General features: G+C 35.8%; 1 protein-coding gene across 1 annotated transcript in view; it reads right to left on the minus strand.

The window, feature by feature from the left end:
• LOC110116401 (eIF-2-alpha kinase GCN2-like) overlaps nucleotides 1–17,726 on the minus strand; it is a 74,866-nt gene that overhangs the window by 3,013 nt on the left and 54,127 nt on the right. The window contains exons 10-13 of the mRNA XM_028699326.1: nucleotides 7,447–7,551; nucleotides 6,734–6,819; nucleotides 6,542–6,644; nucleotides 6,339–6,461 (exon numbers count right to left, since the gene is read on the minus strand). Of these exons, the coding sequence (XP_028555159.1) occupies nucleotides 6,339–6,461; nucleotides 6,542–6,644; nucleotides 6,734–6,819; nucleotides 7,447–7,551 (417 nt within the window). The remainder of the gene's footprint in view (nucleotides 1–6,338; nucleotides 6,462–6,541; nucleotides 6,645–6,733; nucleotides 6,820–7,446; nucleotides 7,552–17,726) is intronic.

Genomic DNA, 17,726 nt, shown 5'->3' on the forward strand with positions numbered 1-17,726 from the left:
TTAAACTGTTCCTTTAAATCTTTTTTTTTTCAACATGGATGCCTTAATTTCAGACTTCACATGCTCGGGACAGTTAGAGCAAGGCCTTGCATTCCTAAAACACCCAACGAGGTGTTGTTTGTGGCGTGTAATTCATCCTTTTGTTATTTTACCACAAAAAATGCATGTCAAACTATTGTTGTCGGATTCATTTGTTAGTATAGCATATTTTCATGCTGGATCTTTTTTTAAAGATTAAACTGAATCTGATATTTTATGATCACCTAAAAGCAAACAAATATAGATAAAAGAAACGTAATATTGTCCAAGAAACATAATATGGGGGCTGCCGAGGGTCCAAGGGGGTGCTGCCCCCTGGCGGGGTTGTCGCTGGGTCAAGGGGCAGCGAGCATTTACATAGCAGTACCGAGTGGTAGAAAGCTTGTACCGAGTGGTACCGAGCATTTACATAGCAGTACCGAGCGGTATCATGCATGTACTTAGCAATACCGAGCATGTACCGAGAGTGTACCTAGTTGTACCGAGCTGTACCGAGTGGTACAAAGCATGTAACTAGCGGTACCGAGCATGTACCGAGCAGTATCGAGCAGTTACATAGCAGTACCGAGCGGTATTATGCATGTACTTAGCAATACCGAGCTGGTACCTAGTTGTACCGAGCTGTAACGAGCGGTACCGAACTAGTACCTAGTTGTACCGAGCTGTACCGAGTGGTACAGAGCAAGTAACTAGTGGTGCCAAGCGGTATCCAGCATATACATAGCGGTACCGAGCATTTACTTAGCGGTATCGAGCATGTACCTAATGGTACCGAGTATACATGTTAAGTTGTAAATTCTTGTAAGAAATAGCCGTGCAAAATAATAGAGCTGTGCGGAACAGACGGAGGTTGCAAATCAGAGTCAGCTGGTAAGATTTTTTATTGGAACAGACGAAGGAGGGGGCGGATTTGGCAGAAGAACTGCTCTGCGGGACGATTCGACGGAAACAACGACTTCAACTTCGGGACAGATTCGGCTGGATTCGACAAAAGCAGCGAATGCAGCAAACAGAAAACAGAAAACCTTCGACTTCAGGATAGATTCAGCGACCTCGACTTAGGGACTGCGGGATGTGTTCGGCGGATGCAGCAAACATAAAATCTTTCGTGAAATTAGGGCAATAAATAGTCGTTTATCTTAAAATATAGATATATTTTTAAATATAAAAAATATTCATAAGTATACCAAAATTTAAAAACAATTTGGCGCGCTATTTTGCGCCGTGCGCCATGGCTCACATGTGGCGCGAATAGCGCGCGCTATTTTAAACACATACGCCTCGCCATGAACATGGCGCTGTAGATGCGTCGCGCCTCGCCGTGCGCCATGGCGCGCGCTATTTTGCGCCATTGACAGCTATGATTATAATTCTCCATAATCGAATCATAATGAAATTTGTTGTGGCGAAGACAAGACGGCCATCCTTGGGTAACCTAAATAAATACATATACATTTATCTTGTTTTATATTCTTCATAACACTCTCCAGGTTAATAGATTTCGCATATTTCCCAACAAAACAAGCTACCTAAGTCTATTCTATATCTGATGCAAGCTAATTATAACATTTACAAACCCTGAAAACAAGGACAGTGGCAATTTGTACAAGGTATGCTAAAATGCTTTATCTTTTGGCAAGTATTGAGAAAATGTGTGCTGAAATTTTTATCAAGCAGAATTCTTTCAGCATGCCACCAACTGCTTAGAACACAATTTAACGTATAATAAATAACTTATTGTATATATACAAATTCGATCAGCAAGTCCTCTCGTGAGCAATAGCTTAAAGCACTCAAATTTTGTTTTTATAAGGCAATATCACCACCATCCTTTTTATAATTAATAATGGAAAGCATCACCACGTCAATAGTAAAATGGTTGCGGAAATGCGCTAAGAAACTTGAAACACTAGGCAAAATTAAATAATTTCGATACGAAGGAAAGTGCAGACGGCTTCCCTTTGGTAGTTCTGAGTCAAAATTACCGCGCAAGCATTCTTCCTCTTCTGTCGATCCTTTCAATCCCCATTAGAATTCACCAGGAAAAGTTCATATTCAGGACTTGAGTCAAAATTTCAGTCATGTAGGAATGCCAAATGAGCCAGTTAGTGCAAAGAAACAGTACAACCTAAAGGAGGAACTCTTTATGCAAACTACTGGTCGCTAAAAAATAACTAGCTACACCAACGGTCCAATTAGTTCATGGACCAAAGAAATAGAAGCTCATGTAATATCTAACCTGGACCGGCCAGTCCAAGAGTTCCCTTTTGACGAATCGGAGCTGCACGAACCAACCCCCCTCCCGCTCCTTTGCCCAAATCGCGACCAGCTATACTACAACCACCTTTTCGCACCTCATCTCTCTCTCCAATTGCATAAATCACGCGATTCATCCACCTTGTTCGATTTTTCCCGTTACCAACCTTCCCTCTTGCCATTTAACCAAATAGGAAGTTACGACATCTCTTATTCTCCTCTTTTCTCCCTTGTAGCAGCAACCGAAGGCCCTCCTCGCAGTTTCCGTTTGATTGATCGACGAAATCACTAAGCATCTTCCTCACAATCTTCTCTTTCTCCTTCAATTGTAAGCTCCTTCATCTTTTGTTCTCTCCTCCCTCTCTTTTATTGTCTTCTTTGTGTTTATCAAGTTGTATAGTCATGTTTCCTTCCCTCATTTAATTAGTTTTAATTTAGTGGAGATTTTATTTCAGTTTTATTTTATTTTATTAGGTTAGATTGCTTTAGAAAGAAGCTTTATGCGTGTTGATGTGCAAATTGACCAAACCCTATTTTATCTTGGATATTTTCAAACTTCGTTGTTTATGGCATGAATCTTGCAGGCATGGTTATTAATAGTTAATTTACGTTTGGGTTTGATTTATAAGTTTTATGTATCAAGCATTTGTTCCCTTTAGCGTCATCTTGAATGCTAAATTACAATTTATTATTTGTAGGACTTTTGAGATTTGTCCTGGAGGTATGATCGGTTGAGCATCCTTTGGCTTTGGACTTTGTGTCACTTCCTATAGGTAAGTAACTGTTATTTATTTTTGGTGTAAATATACCTTTGTTAGGGGCATAATCCGTGATATTTGTATTAGAATTCTTTTATAATTATTTAGATCGCCAGTTCTATTTCCAATATTTGTTAGTATTGAGCATGCCAGAGATCTTATCTACGCTTCATATCAAAATCAGGTGATAGAAATATTATTATTTGATTTGTTGATGTATGAGCTTTTAGCATTTAAAATGGTTCATGGTGTAAAAGGTTAAATTTATATACATTAGTTTTATTTAACGAAGTTTATGATTCTCATGTTGTAAATCATGTTGATTACATTAATTGTGGTTATAATGTTGATTTATATAACACCAGTTGATTCATTATAATAGTATTGTACTGTATGATTGGGTGTTTGTTGGTATAACCCTATTGATTTTTTGGCTAGTCGGGATTGACGGGCCGCTAGAGTGACGACTCTACAAAAAAGCACAAAATTTTCTTGGTTCTATGTTGTTCACGTCTTCCCAAGTTTCTGATTGGTGGTTATATGTTAAAATGTTAATTATATAATATATATTCATATATATACTATTAATATATATATTATATATATATATATATATTATTATATTTTATATATTATATAATACTATATAATAAGTATATATAAAGGAAGAATATAAGCAAACATGAATTGGAGGTGAATAAATTTATGTGCTATAGCTCATTTTAATGGTTATAATGATTACTTCTAGTGTATTGGCATGCTTTAAACTTGTTTGAAGTGATTTGTCTATTTCAAAGCTAGTATTGGCATAATACCATTCATGTATATTAGGATATGTTTGTAGAAAATCATAGCTTTTATTTTCTCGAATGTACAAATTATTATGTTACTTCGATTGGTTACAGGTGTTTAGTACTCCCCTTTTTTGGTGTCATTTTACTAACATGTCCATTGTCCTTTGTCGTTTATGGTTTGATAGAAAAATTGTCAGTTATCTTGCTGAGCTTGATTTTATCAAACTCACCCATGGTCTTTTTCAGCAGGTCCTTACATGGCATGCTATGGTTGGACTGCACCAATCAAAGGGGAAAGCAGGTGGTTTTTACCTAATACATAAACTTGTATTTTGGATTTATTATTTTGTGGTATGTTTATTATTTTTATTGTTCTGTGGGTTTAGTTTTCTTTCTTGTTTTTGCTATATGATCTTTTTGTTGGCTTGTATCAAAAACTATTGTCATTGGATGTATTGGTTAATTGAACTTTCTATTGAGTATTTTTATCTCATTCTTTTCTGTTTACTCTTTATATATATCTATTATTATTATTATATTTATATTTATTATTATATTATTATATATAGTATATTTTATATTTTATATTATATATATTTCTATTATTATATTTTATTTTATTATTATTATAATATAATTAATATTATTTATATAATTATTTATTATATATTATATATATATATATATATATATCACGTCGTATCTCTTATATATGCATGATTTCTTTGTGAATAAAAAACATGTTTTCTTATCTCTTAATCATGTCTCATACTGCCGGGATGTACCCTTCCGGACCCGGGTTGTAACAACTCCATCCAACGAAATTGCATTTAATACTTCAGATTGTAAATCAAGATTAGACAAAGCAAATGCCATTGTACCCTGATCTGTATATCACTTCAAATTTCGATTAGAAGGATCATTATTAGATATTACAAACAATATACAGCACAAAACAAGTATTTTTGTGGAGATTTATGTTGTACAATAAGCATATTATTATGCAAGATATTATCTGGTTTTGCCCAGTCCATCCCATATCAGGTTGAATGTCACCAGTTTATCCCTTTTCATATAACTTACTAGGGGGTGACTCATCCCATAAGTGTTATTTTACATGGATTTCCCAAACGAAATTCACACATTACACCAACCAATACTTTGTGTCTATAGCCGAATGCAGCACTTATATAAACCATAGCCCTTTCCTCCACTTGACATATGCGATTTGATTTTATGCACCCCATATTTCCTAGAAGTCAATCATTCTACAAGCCTGGCCAGAGCTGCTTCTAGTATGGGCCTCAACCCTGATAATCACTCCCCACCTCAACTAGCTTCTCTCTTTGGATTCGGTATGTCACATGCCGACAAGCTTCTGCTTGGTTCTCCTCTAAACCAAAAACTAAGATACCAAACTGAAACACCCTAGGCCATGCTATGCAAGATATTGTCGACTTTGTCTAACCCATTTCATAGTAAATTACATCTCATGGTTTTTTTCCTTTATTTGCGTAAAACTTCTTCAAGAGATCACCCATCCCAAAAATACTCTACTAAAACACACTTAATTGTGAAGTTCTTATGAAAAATCCACCCATTACACCAAAAGGCCCTTTGCATATTGGAACTAACTCTTTAGTTATACAGCTAATATCATTTCCTCCTATTCCAATGCGGGGGGATTTGGTTTATTCCTGCACCCCTTTCTCCTAGAAACCTAACATTCTAAAAGATTGCTAAGACTCGCTTCTTATATGGGTTTCTGCCACAACGATTACTCTTCCTATCCTCTTCGGATTTTAGATTTCACAGATGTACCGATGCTCAAATTATTTTAACTTCAAAAACATGTCGGATATCATCATAAGGATGGGTGCAGTCATAAGATGGATTGGTGGAGTGTATGACTCATTTTCATTCAAAGCACAAAAAAAAGTGAATTGATTGGTTCGATGATTACAGAGTTGTGGCATACTATCAAGTTTATGAATGTGATGGTATGCGACGATGATTACTCGCTTTAAATCAGTTAGCAGACATGATCTTTTCAATCAGTAAAAATACCATCTATAAGATCATAGAATTGGATTTTCCAGGAAGAATTTTGATAGCAAATCAAATGTTACTCTGCTTTACACATCCTCGAATTAAGGGGAATCAGCCGGCCACTCAGTTAAGCCAACTTAATAAGCATGGAAAGTATTCTGAATGCAAGAATACGTTTTAGATCTTAGATGGTTGCTGCCCCTGCTTGTTTCTTCATCCAGAAATCTGGCATGAGTCGTACTTAGAAACAAATTTATGGTAATTTCTGAATGACTGAACTGAAGCGCAGAAAAAAAAGGGCCAAAAAAAAAGAAAAAGAAAATTCAACCAATAAATCCAATAAAATAATCAACATATTATAGAACCTAGAAGGGCATAGAGAATGATAAAGATCCATAGTTGAAAGCAGCTTCACATTAAAAATAGTTACTATAACAAATACCTTTATGAGACCAGTTTGAGTAAGGCCAGCTTCAGTTATGAGAACGAGGAATTTAATATCATGCTCTGCTGCATATTCATACTGCTCAGTGAGACTTGGGTCCTCTAGTAGGACAAACTCTGCCTGTTAAACAATCAAAATTAATGGATTATTCATACTACATATTCATAATGTGCGATATATTTTAAAATTATGATAGAGACCTTCATGCTTGCTTGCCACAGTTCAGCAACCAATTCCATACGTTCAAGCAGTAGTCCTCCCCCACCTTTGGAGCAGACAAGCACATTGATGTTGAGCTCAATTCTGCCCAACATAACAGTGAGTCGATGTACTTAGCAAGTAAAGTACATTTATAAGTTAACTGATATATATATATATATGAGATATTCTACCTGGAGGGCTTGATATCTACCGAACAATGACGAAACACCTTCTCCATTGCAAGGCTGGTTCCAACAGCACCAGGAGGATTGGACCTCTAGAAGGTTAAAAAAAAATACGAAGTACCTTAAAATAAATTCTTCTGGAAAAAAAAAGCATAAATGTCTAAAAATACAATGTTTAGAATATACCAAATTTAAGCATTTTTCACCACTCAGACAAAAAGGTCAAATGAGAATTTAAGAATTATTATTAGATTTAAATGAGAATTTAATTCTTAATTGAATACACTGGAGAAAAATGCTTCATCTAGCCGACCCCACATAGTGAGATAAAGGAATGATGTTGTTGTTGTAGAAGACAAAAAGGTCAAATGCCTAAATTAATCTAAAATATGTTGCTACAAATTAATTCCATCTTTCGAATAGATGAGCTGCTAGCTTTCTTTTTTTTCAAATGTTAGACAAATTTATAAAGGAAAATCAGACCACTAATCAAGAGGGAATATAAAACTTAACTATAGAGAATATACATAATACAAGGTTATATTTGAAACCTAATGAATGGAGCCTCCAAACTTTCATTTAGTACGGACAATTAATTACGCCCTGTCCAAAAGGACATAATGGAGTCTCAGTACTTTCACTTAACATAAACAGTTAATCACGCCCTGTCCTAGAGGATGCGTTATTCTTAAATAATAAAGTATATCAGTACAACATACATTTTCGTAATTCCACTTCTGATGAACCAAATAGTCGTAGCGGCCACCAACAGCCATTAAGGTAGCTTCAGATACTGGAACTTGCATGTGATCTTTTAAGAATATCTGCATTTACATCAATAATATAACGTAATGAATACTGCTATCATTTACAATTCAAGTTTTTTAACATTTTGAAAACCAGAAATCCCTCTACTAATCTGAAACAGGGTTGACAAAAAAAAAAAAAAAAGTTTTGAGTGGAAAACTAAGAACACATGCTTCAAAAACATCATAAAACCAAAAGATTAATGAAATGCTTAACTTAGAGAGAACAGATCACATTATCGCTTCCAGTAAACAATTATTATAGATAATGGCAAGGCATATTTATACTTAATAATTGCATTTAATGGTAAAGCTTCGATAAAATCACTTTTTATATCACCATTGTTATCATCAGTAGGTTTCAAACAACAAAGGATTTATTAATCGTCCTCCATCAGTAACTGTAATTTTATCTGGCGCCAATGAAAAAAGTAGTACAAAGTTTTTTTTTTTTGTGTTCTTGATGACAAACCGACTTTGAATCTTGGCCAGATAGGTGGCCAGATAGGTGACCTGCTCCAACAATTTGATATTACATATGCTCCCTAAAAGTTCAAAAAAGGATATTCTTGCAGTTTTTCTCATTGCACATCTTACACTAAAGATTTAGCTCTCAATGATAATATACCTAATGAACAAATCCTGCCCAGATAAGAAAATAAAAACTATAAATATTAGAGCTATATTTTGACAAAGCATTATTGATGCATGCATATTTTAGTTTATTTTCGTTTTATTATAATTTGAATATTATGGTTTTTTTTATGATATCCAATGATGGAGAACATCTAATGATCATTAGTAGGTAGTGCTTGGGCATGACAAACCTTGGGTGTGCTAGCTTCTTGGGTTCTTTTGGTCTTTGGGCTGCTTGTTGCCTCTCGGGTTGGGCTTTGGCTGCTTTGGTTTTGAGCTGAAAATTTGGGAGCTACTTAGTTCTAGCTCATTATTGCTTGAGCTGATGTTTAGCTCATAATTTAAAGGAGTAATTGTACTATTTAGCTCATTAATTTGAAAAGGTTCTCTTCCTTTTAGCTCATTATGTGGAGTTGGAACTTGCCTCTTCCCATTCTTAGTGCCCCCCTCGGTTTCTTCCTGGTGCTCTTTCCCGTGGCTGGTTCTCCTCCCTTCACTGGGTGTTGGTTCCGGTCCCCTGTGCTGCCTTTTCGGTTTCTTCCCTAGTTGCTTTCCTGTGGCTGCTTTACCCGGTTCCTGTCCTGCCTTTTTCGAGTGATGTTCTGTTTTGCCTACAGGCCTTCCTCTTCCCCTTACCTGATTGATTCGATAGGTGGAAATTGGCTATTTGGCTCCCCCTTTTCTCTTATAAATTAGTGATGTATTTGTCATGAGGAGGTTGTTGATTAACTTGAGAAAAATTGTTAAAAACCTGAGGATTTCTTCTTCCTTGGAAAAGCTTGAGAGCTTGTTCCAATTCTCTCTTCCTCCTCTCTATTTCGTCTTGGCTTCTAATTTCTTCTTCTCTACGCAAGTTCCACTCTACTTGTATCCTTCTTCTTGAGCTTTTGGAGGTGTTTTTTGGCAGAATTTGGAGACATTTGCTAGAGGAGTTTGGTTGGACGTTGGACCTTATTACTGTGGTGGACCATTGGTTTGCAAGCTCTAAGCACTTATCATATTTACCTACTTTTCGTTGCATGCGAGGAAACCGCTTATTGGTTGTTCTGAGGATACTGTATTTATTTTCTAATTTTGTTTCGTTTTTTTCGTTTTTTTATTTTTTTGGTGTTGTTTGAATGTCTGCATTCTAGATTAAATTGAGTTTGGTTTCAATTGTCCCAGTGCTCTCCTATCTTGACTTTTCTTTCTAGTTTGCCTGCATCAAGTTTGGTATCAGAGCCAGGTTAGCAAATCCTTGGTTGGTGTTAATCTCTTTTTAAGAAATCTAAAATGGCTAATAATCAAGGGGATTGTCAACAAAGGATGCAACCAATGTTTAAAATTACGTATTCGGGTATTGAGGCGTTTTTCATTCGTGAGGCGAGGCGTAAGCCTCAAAATCAAAAGATTGCGTAAACATAAAATGATAAAAAATTTTATATAATAATGAGTGAATAATATAAAACATACAAAAATATAAGATATGAAGTGAAATCAAAATTTCCTAATAATAAGACAACATGAAATATAGTTCTATTCAAATTCTATCTTTCCCAAATTCTAGTATTCTTTTGATTAACATATAATTCCAATTTTCAAAAATAAATAGCAATGACATATCACATAAGAACTCATAAGTCATCAGTATTGCCATCACTATGGGGTTATTCATTTGAATCATCATTATGATGAACTGCTCTTTCCCCTTCCTCATCTCCTATAGAGTCCAATGTCAGGCATTTACTTCAAGATTATTGTAAGTTTTAATATATATAACGTGAGGCGAGCCGGGCCTCAACCAAGTTGAGACGCAAGCCTCATAAAAAAAACTCGAGGCGTAAGCATCGAGCCATTTTTTACTGGAATTGCGCAAAGGCGGGCCTCAAGGCGAGCCTCATATTGCGCAATTTTAAACGTTGGATGCAACAGTTAGCGAATTAGTAAAATCAAATGAACGACATAGCTAACACTCTTGCTAACTTAAATGTCAACCATCATAATATTCAAACTTCTGAAACTAAAGAAGAAATTCCTATAAACCAAAATAGACAACGAAGAAATTGGGATTATGGAATTAAAATTGATGTTTATAACTTCGAAGGTAAACTTCAACCCGACCAATTCATCGAATGGGTAGAAAAAATGGATCAATTTTTTTGAATGGAAATAAATACCTGATAACATGAAAGTCAAATTTGCAAGCTTAAAACTCACTGGGCATGCACTCACGTGATGGAAGAATTTACAAAACAATAAACTAAAGCGAGGAAAAGAAAAAAATCAAAACCGGGAAAGAATGAAAGAGAAAATGAGAGAATTCTTGCCATCAGATCATGCACGAATAATCTTTCAAGAATTTAATAACATGCGTCAAGAAAATCAATATGTTGAAGAATACACTGAAATGTTTTACAAACTCCAATCGAGAAATGACTTAGATGAATCCGAAGAAAGAACTATCTCAAGGTATATCAACGGTCTAAAATGGACAATCCAAGATCAACTGAACTTGCACCACGTAATTAAAATTAACGAGGCTTATCTTATGACATTGAAAATTGAAAAACAACATCAAAGGGGTCATAACAAAATAACTGAAACATATAAGCCAAGACAAACTGGTGGGATTAAAACTCAATCTTCACAAACTTTTGCAGGGACATCGAGTGTAAAAATTAAATCTTTTGAAACTCAAAATGTGGATAAGGGTAAGGGAATCATGGGGCCTAAACCTACTGAACAACCAAGACTAATTGGACCATGTTTGTGGACTTTATGGTCATCTCTCTACGGCTTGTAGAAGAAACAACCCACCAAGAAATAATTACATTGAAAATGATGAGGAAATAGAAGAAGAGGAAGTTAACAAATTTGAACCTGAAACAAAATTGAATTCTAAAAAGTTGATGTGGAGGGCGATGAAGGTGAACAACTGTTAGTAATCCGACAAGTTTTAACAACAAAAATTGAAAATGGAGATAGGTGGTTTAGGAGAAACATTTTCAAAATCACTTGCACGGTTGAGGGAAAAATTTGTTCGCTAATGATCGATAGTGGGAGTTCGGGCAATTTTGTTTCAAAGCTAATGATTGATAAGCTTAAATTGAAATCCAAATTACTTGTCAAACCTTATAAAATCTTTTGGTTCAAGGGGGTGAGGTTCCTAAAACAAAACAATGCACTATTAACTTAACAATTGGAAATTCTTTCAAGGAACAAGTTGTTTGTGATGTCGTACCTCTTGAAGTCTGCCATATTTTATTGTGTCGTCCTTGGCAATTCGATCACAAAACCATTCACAACGGGGAAAAGAACACCTAACTTTGATTCAAAATAATAAAGAATTCGCTCTTTATCCTCAAAAACATGCTGATCCGTCTGCCAAAAATACTAAAGTTGCCAAAATAAACACTCCTGAACTGCTTCTAAACACAAATGACTTGAAACAATCTGAGGTAGCTTACTTGGTATTAGGGAAAGAAGTTGATTCAACTCCTCAAATTCCTAAAGAAATTCAAACTTTAATTGATGTGTTTGCTGATATAACACCTGAAGAGTTGCCATTAGGTTTGCCACCGATGAGAGACATTCAACATCACATTGATTTAATATATGGAGCCACGTTGCCTAATCTTCCCCATTACAGAATGAGTCCAACTAAACATGATGAACTTTTTAAACAAGTGACTGAACTGTTAGAGAAAGGTTTGATTAAGGAAATCTTAAGTCCTTGTGCTATGCCTGCTTCTCCAAAAAAAGATGGAACGTGAAGGATGTGTGTGGATAGTCGGGCCAAAAATAAAATCACCATCAAGTATAGATTTCTAATTCCTATGCTGGATGACATGTTGGACATGTTAAGCGGTGCTAAAATCTTTTCCAAAATTGATTTGAGAAGTGGATATCACCAAATTAGAATAAGACCTAGATATGAATGGAAAACTGCATTTAAAACAAAGGAACTATTATACGAATGACTTGTTATGCCTTTTGGGCTTTCTAATGCTCCGAGCACTTTTATGAGAACAATTAATCATGTTTTAAGACCTTTTATTGAAAAATTTGTTGTGGTGTATTTCGATGATATTCTGATTTATAGCATTCACCCTTCTGAGAATTTTAATCATGTGAGGAAAATTCTGCAAACGCTGATGCAGAAAAACTAGATAGAAAAGCAAGATAAGGAGAACGATGAGCAAAGACTTTAACCAAACTCGATTCAAATAGTAGCAATCATCTATAAGCACAAAAACTGACGGATAAAACAAAAAGAGAGATCAAAAGAAACAAAAAAAATTAAAAAGTCGCTATCCTCAGAACAACCGACATAACAGTTTCCTCACATGCATCGAAATGTGGGTTAAGTAAAGTATGTGCTTATGGCTAACAAACCGATGGTCCACCACAACAAGAAAGTCCAAACGTCCAAACAAACTCCTCCAGCAAATGCTCCCAAATCAGCCAACAAACACCACCTCAGCTCAAGAATAATGATAAAAATGGAGTGGAACTTGCGTATAGAAGAAAGAGGTAAGAAGCCCACACGAAATAGAGGAGAAGGAGAAGTGGACAAAGCTCTCAAGCTTTTCCAAGAGAAAACCCTCAGGTTTTTAGAGACAATGCTCAACTAAATTCAACAACCTTTGCCTTCAAAAAACATCTACTATATATAGGCAAGAGAAGGGAACCAGACAATCATAGCACCTCCAAATAAACCAATTAGATTTAGGGAAATGAAAGGCCAACAGCCACCACATCAGTCCCGAAACGACACAACAAAACAGAGAAGAGAGTTCACGGGAACCAAGCAGAAAATCCACGAAACCAAGCAGACAGCTGCGGAATCGAGCAGACAGCCGCGGAACCGAGCAGCCAGCCACGGGAACTAAAGGGGAAAAGGCACGGGAAATCACCCAGCACAAGAAAATGAGAAGACAAAGGGGAGGAGAAGAGACAAGTCCACTCCAAATTGAATCCTTGAATTAAAGCATACCTTTTTGGAATAATGAGCTAGGAAGCTCAATAAATCTCCCAATAAATGAACTAAACTTCAGCTCAGCATTAATGAGCTAACATCTTAGAAAATAAAGCTCAACACCAATAAATCACCACCTCCCAACATCATCTTCAACTCAAACCGAGAACCATAAGCCAACCCGAGAACCAGCAGCAGCCCAAAGGACCCATCGAGCTAGCAAACCAAAGGTCTGCCAAAGCCCAAGCACAAACCACCATGATCATTGGATGCTTTCCCATCATTGGATAGCTTAAAAAATTATAAAACTAAATTAAAAACTAATGTTCAATGTTTGATAAATAAAATACAAAAATCATGATTGCATCAAACGCTAAGAGAGCAAAAATTGTATATCAATCTTAAAAAATATTCTTTCATGACTTCAAGTTTAACATTTTTGGAATACATTGTGTCTGCTAAGGGAATAAGGTTGATCCTATGAAAATTGAGGCAATTCAAAATTGGCCTACTTCTAAAAACAAAACCAAGGTGAGAGGATTTCATGGCTTAGTTTCTTTCTATCGAAGGTTTATTAAAAACTTTAGCTCTTTGATTGCTCCTATCACTGATTGTTTGAAAAAAAGTTATTTAGACAGACACCTGAAGCTGAACAAACATTTGAAATCATTAAGGCAAAAATGAGTCAAGCTCCCATCTTTAGCCTGCCAAATTTTAAAAAAGTTTTTGAAGTTGATTGTGATGCTTCACATGTTGGTATTGGTGCTGTTCTTAGCCAGGAAGGAAAGCTTATTGCTTACTTTAGTGAAAAGTTGAATGATGCTAGATCCAAATATTCTACTTATGCTTATAATTTTATGCTATTGTTTAAGCTTTGGAAATCTGGACTTGTTACTTAATTCAAAGAGAATTTGTTTTAAACACTAACCACGAAGCTTTACGATTTTTGGGCTCTCAAAAAAATCTGAACAAAAGACATGCCAAATGGGTCTCTTTTTTGCAAGAATACTCTTTTCACATTAAAGATAAAACTGATGTTCTAAATAAAGTAGCTGATGCTTTACGCAAAAGGTCTCATTTATTGGTAAACCTTTTACCCAACCATAACTTCTTTTGATTTTCTAAAAGACACTTATGCGAATGATCCTGATTTTAAGAGTATTTGAGAATCTTGTCTTACTTTTGGAATTGATTCTTCTGCTCAATTTGTTATTCAACAAGGGTATTTGTTTAAGGGTTCTAGACTTTGCATTACAAAAAATTCTTTAAGAGAACAACTTGTGCAAGAACTTCATAGTGGTGGTTTGGGTGGACATTTTGGTCAGGGAAAAACTGTTTCCTTAGTATAAGAAAAATATTTCTGACCTCATATGAGAAAGCAAATTGCTAAACTGGTGAAACAATGTAAATTTTGTCAAGATTTTAAGAGAATTTCTCAAAACATTGGTTTGTATACTCCTCTTCCTATTCCAAATAAACCTTGAGAGAATATCTCTATAGATTTTATTTTGGGATTGCCTATTACTGCAAGAAAATATGATTCTATTTTTGTTGTTGTTGTCTGATTTAGCAAAATGGCACACTTTATTCCATGCAAGAAAACTTCTGATGCTTCATATATTGCTGATTTATTTTTTAAAGAGATTGTTCATCTCCATGACATTCCTCGAACATTCACTTCTGATAGAGATACTAGATTTTTGAGTCACTTTTGGAGAACACTCTGGGCAAAATTAGGAACTATTCTTAAGTTTAGTAGTGCATATCATCCACAAACCGATGGGCAAACTGAAGTTGTCAATCGAAGCTTAGGAAATTTACTGAGATGCCTTACTAGTGAAAAACCATCTCAATGTGATTTATTATTGCCCCAAGCTGAGTTTGCATATAATAATTAAGTTAATAGCTCCACTGGTAAAACTCAATTTGAGATTATTTATGGTCAGCCTATACCTCACATTTTAGACAGAAATTGTTTACCATTGTCTAATAAAATTAGTGCTAAAGCTTCTGAAACTTTTGACCATATCAAAACTGTCTAAAAGCATGTCCTTGAAAAACTTCGAATGGATAATGTTAAATACAAATATGCTGCTGACAAACATCGGAGGGAAGTTTATTTTAAAGAGGGTGATTTGGTTATGGCTTACTTTCGTCGCCAACGATTTCCTGTTGGTACTTTGGTAAATTGAGGAGGAAGAAATTTGGGTCTTTTCATATTCTACAAAAGTTGGACACGAATGCCTCTCCTGGATCTCCCTATTACTTTTGGCACTTCTCCTGTGTTTAATATTTCTGACTTTTCTTTGTATGAAGGAAATTCAGATGATACAGTGAAAGTTGAAACTTTGCCACTTTCTACATCTGTTTTAAGCAATGATGATCAGATTGAAGATGTTATTGATGTAAGAGTTACTAAGACTAGACATAGCAAGCACAAGAGGTTCTTGGCTAAATGGAAAAATCATCCCTTGACAGACTGTACTTAGATGGATGCTATTGAGCTGAAAAATCGTCATCTGGATCTTTTTCTGAAAGTTGTTGAAGCCTTCTCATCAGGAGATGAGATTCACCCACTAGGGGGGAATTGATGCATGCATTTTTTCGTTTTATTGTAATTTGAATATTATAGTTGTTTTTATGCTTTTTTTATGCTATCCAATGATATAGAACATCCAATGATCATGAGGAGGTAGTGCTTGGGCATGACAAGCCTTGGGTGTGCTAGCTTCCTAGATTCTTTTGGTCCTTGGGTTACTTGTTGCCTCTCGAGTTGGGCCTTGGCTACTCTCGGGCGGGCCTTGGCTGCTTTGGTTTTGAGCTGAAAATTTTGGAGCTACTTAGTTCTAGCTCATTTTTTCTTGAGCTAATGTTTAGCTCATTTTTTGGAGGAGTAATTGCACTATTTAGCTCATTAATTTGAAAAGGTTCTCTTCCTTTTAGCTCATTACGTGGAGTTGGAACTTGCCTCTTCCCCTTCTTTGTGCCCTGTCAATTTCTTCCAAGTACTATTTCCCGTGGCTGGTTCTCCTCCCTTTGATGGGTGTTGGTTCCGATCCCCTGTGCTGCCTTTTCAATTTCTTCCCTTGTTGCTTTGTCATGGCTGCTTTACCCGGTTCCTGTGCTGCCTTTTTCGGGTGTTGTTCTGTTTTACCTATTGGCCTTCCTCTTCCCCTTACCTGATTGGTTTGGTTAGAGGTGGAAATTGGCTGTTTGGGTCCCCCTTTTCTCTTATAAATTAGTGATGTATTTGTCATGAGGAGGTTGTTGATTAACTTGAGAAAAGTTGTTAAAAATCTGAGGGTTTCTTCTTCTTCCTTAGAAAAGCTTGAGAGCTTCTTCCAATTCTCTCTTCCTCCTCTCTATTTCGTCTTTGGCTTCTAATCTCTTCTTCTCTACGCAAGTTCCACTCCACTTGTATCCTTCTTCTTGAGCTTTTGGAGGTGTTTGTTGGCGGAATTTGGAGACATTTGCTAGAGGTGTTTGGTTGGACGTTGGACCTTGTTGCTGTGGTGGACCCTTGGTTTGCAAGCCCTAAGCACTTATCATACTTTACCTACTTTTCGTTGCATGTGAGGAAACCGCTTATCGGTTGTTCTGAGGATAGTGTTTTTATTTTATAATTTTGTTTCGTTTGTTCGACTTTTCGTTTGTTTTGGTGTTGTTTGGATGTCTGCATTCTAGATTGAATCGAGTTTGGTTTCAATTGTCCCAGTGTTCTCCTATCTTGACTTTTCTTTCTAGTTTGCTTGCATCAATTATTGATCAAATTTTCCATAAATCAAATCCTTCCGAAGGTGTAAGCTAGTGTTCGTTTATCTATATAATGCTTGAGGGATGTATAATAAGATACACATTCAAGTTGATCAAACTATGAACAAACAATTAAGTTGAATACAAGTCTCTGAATAGCCAATGGAATAACGATTTAATGTCTTCACATTTTTAGGTGATTCTCAACTCATCATAAATCAAGTGTCTACCACTTAACATGATTAACAAGCTTATGTTTGATTACTATCACAAGTAAGTTATTGAGTTTATGAGGTAATTCCATTATGTTAATATATATTAAGACTCCCAATCTCATGACATCAAAGCAGATTGTCCAACTGATGAGGACATCAATGCATGAAAGGTTTATCATAGAAGGGGCCGTAGATCGACGGCCACGATTGAGTCGTTATATTATTAGTTGTGTGTGTTGTATGTGATTTAATTTAGTTTGTGAACTTTTCCTTAATGTTATGATGTAAGCCTAAGAGCATTTGTCTTTTTGTCTTATCATGTGGTGGAGCCTATATATAATATATATGACACTCTTACCCCATTGTAAGATGATGATGATTATTTTGAATGAATTTTGATTTCAGCCCTATCCTCTTATGTGAGAGTAAAGTGTGGAGTGGTGAAGCTTTAGGAGAAGGCAAATGAAGTACCCAACAACCCATTAAGGTGAGATCTTGGTTTCCCCCTTGTATCTCTTCCCTTTTCCCTCCTTTTTCTTCCTCCCTAACGATTGGTGAGCGCCCCCCCCCCCCCATCTCAGTTTCTCCCTTGTATCTCTTCCCCTTTCCCTCCTTTTTCTACCTCCCTAGCC

The sequence above is a fragment of the Dendrobium catenatum genome, unplaced genomic scaffold, assembly GCF_001605985.2.
Source record: "Dendrobium catenatum unplaced genomic scaffold, ASM160598v2 fragScaff_scaffold_1243, whole genome shotgun sequence".
NCBI lineage: Eukaryota > Viridiplantae > Streptophyta > Magnoliopsida > Asparagales > Orchidaceae > Dendrobium > Dendrobium catenatum.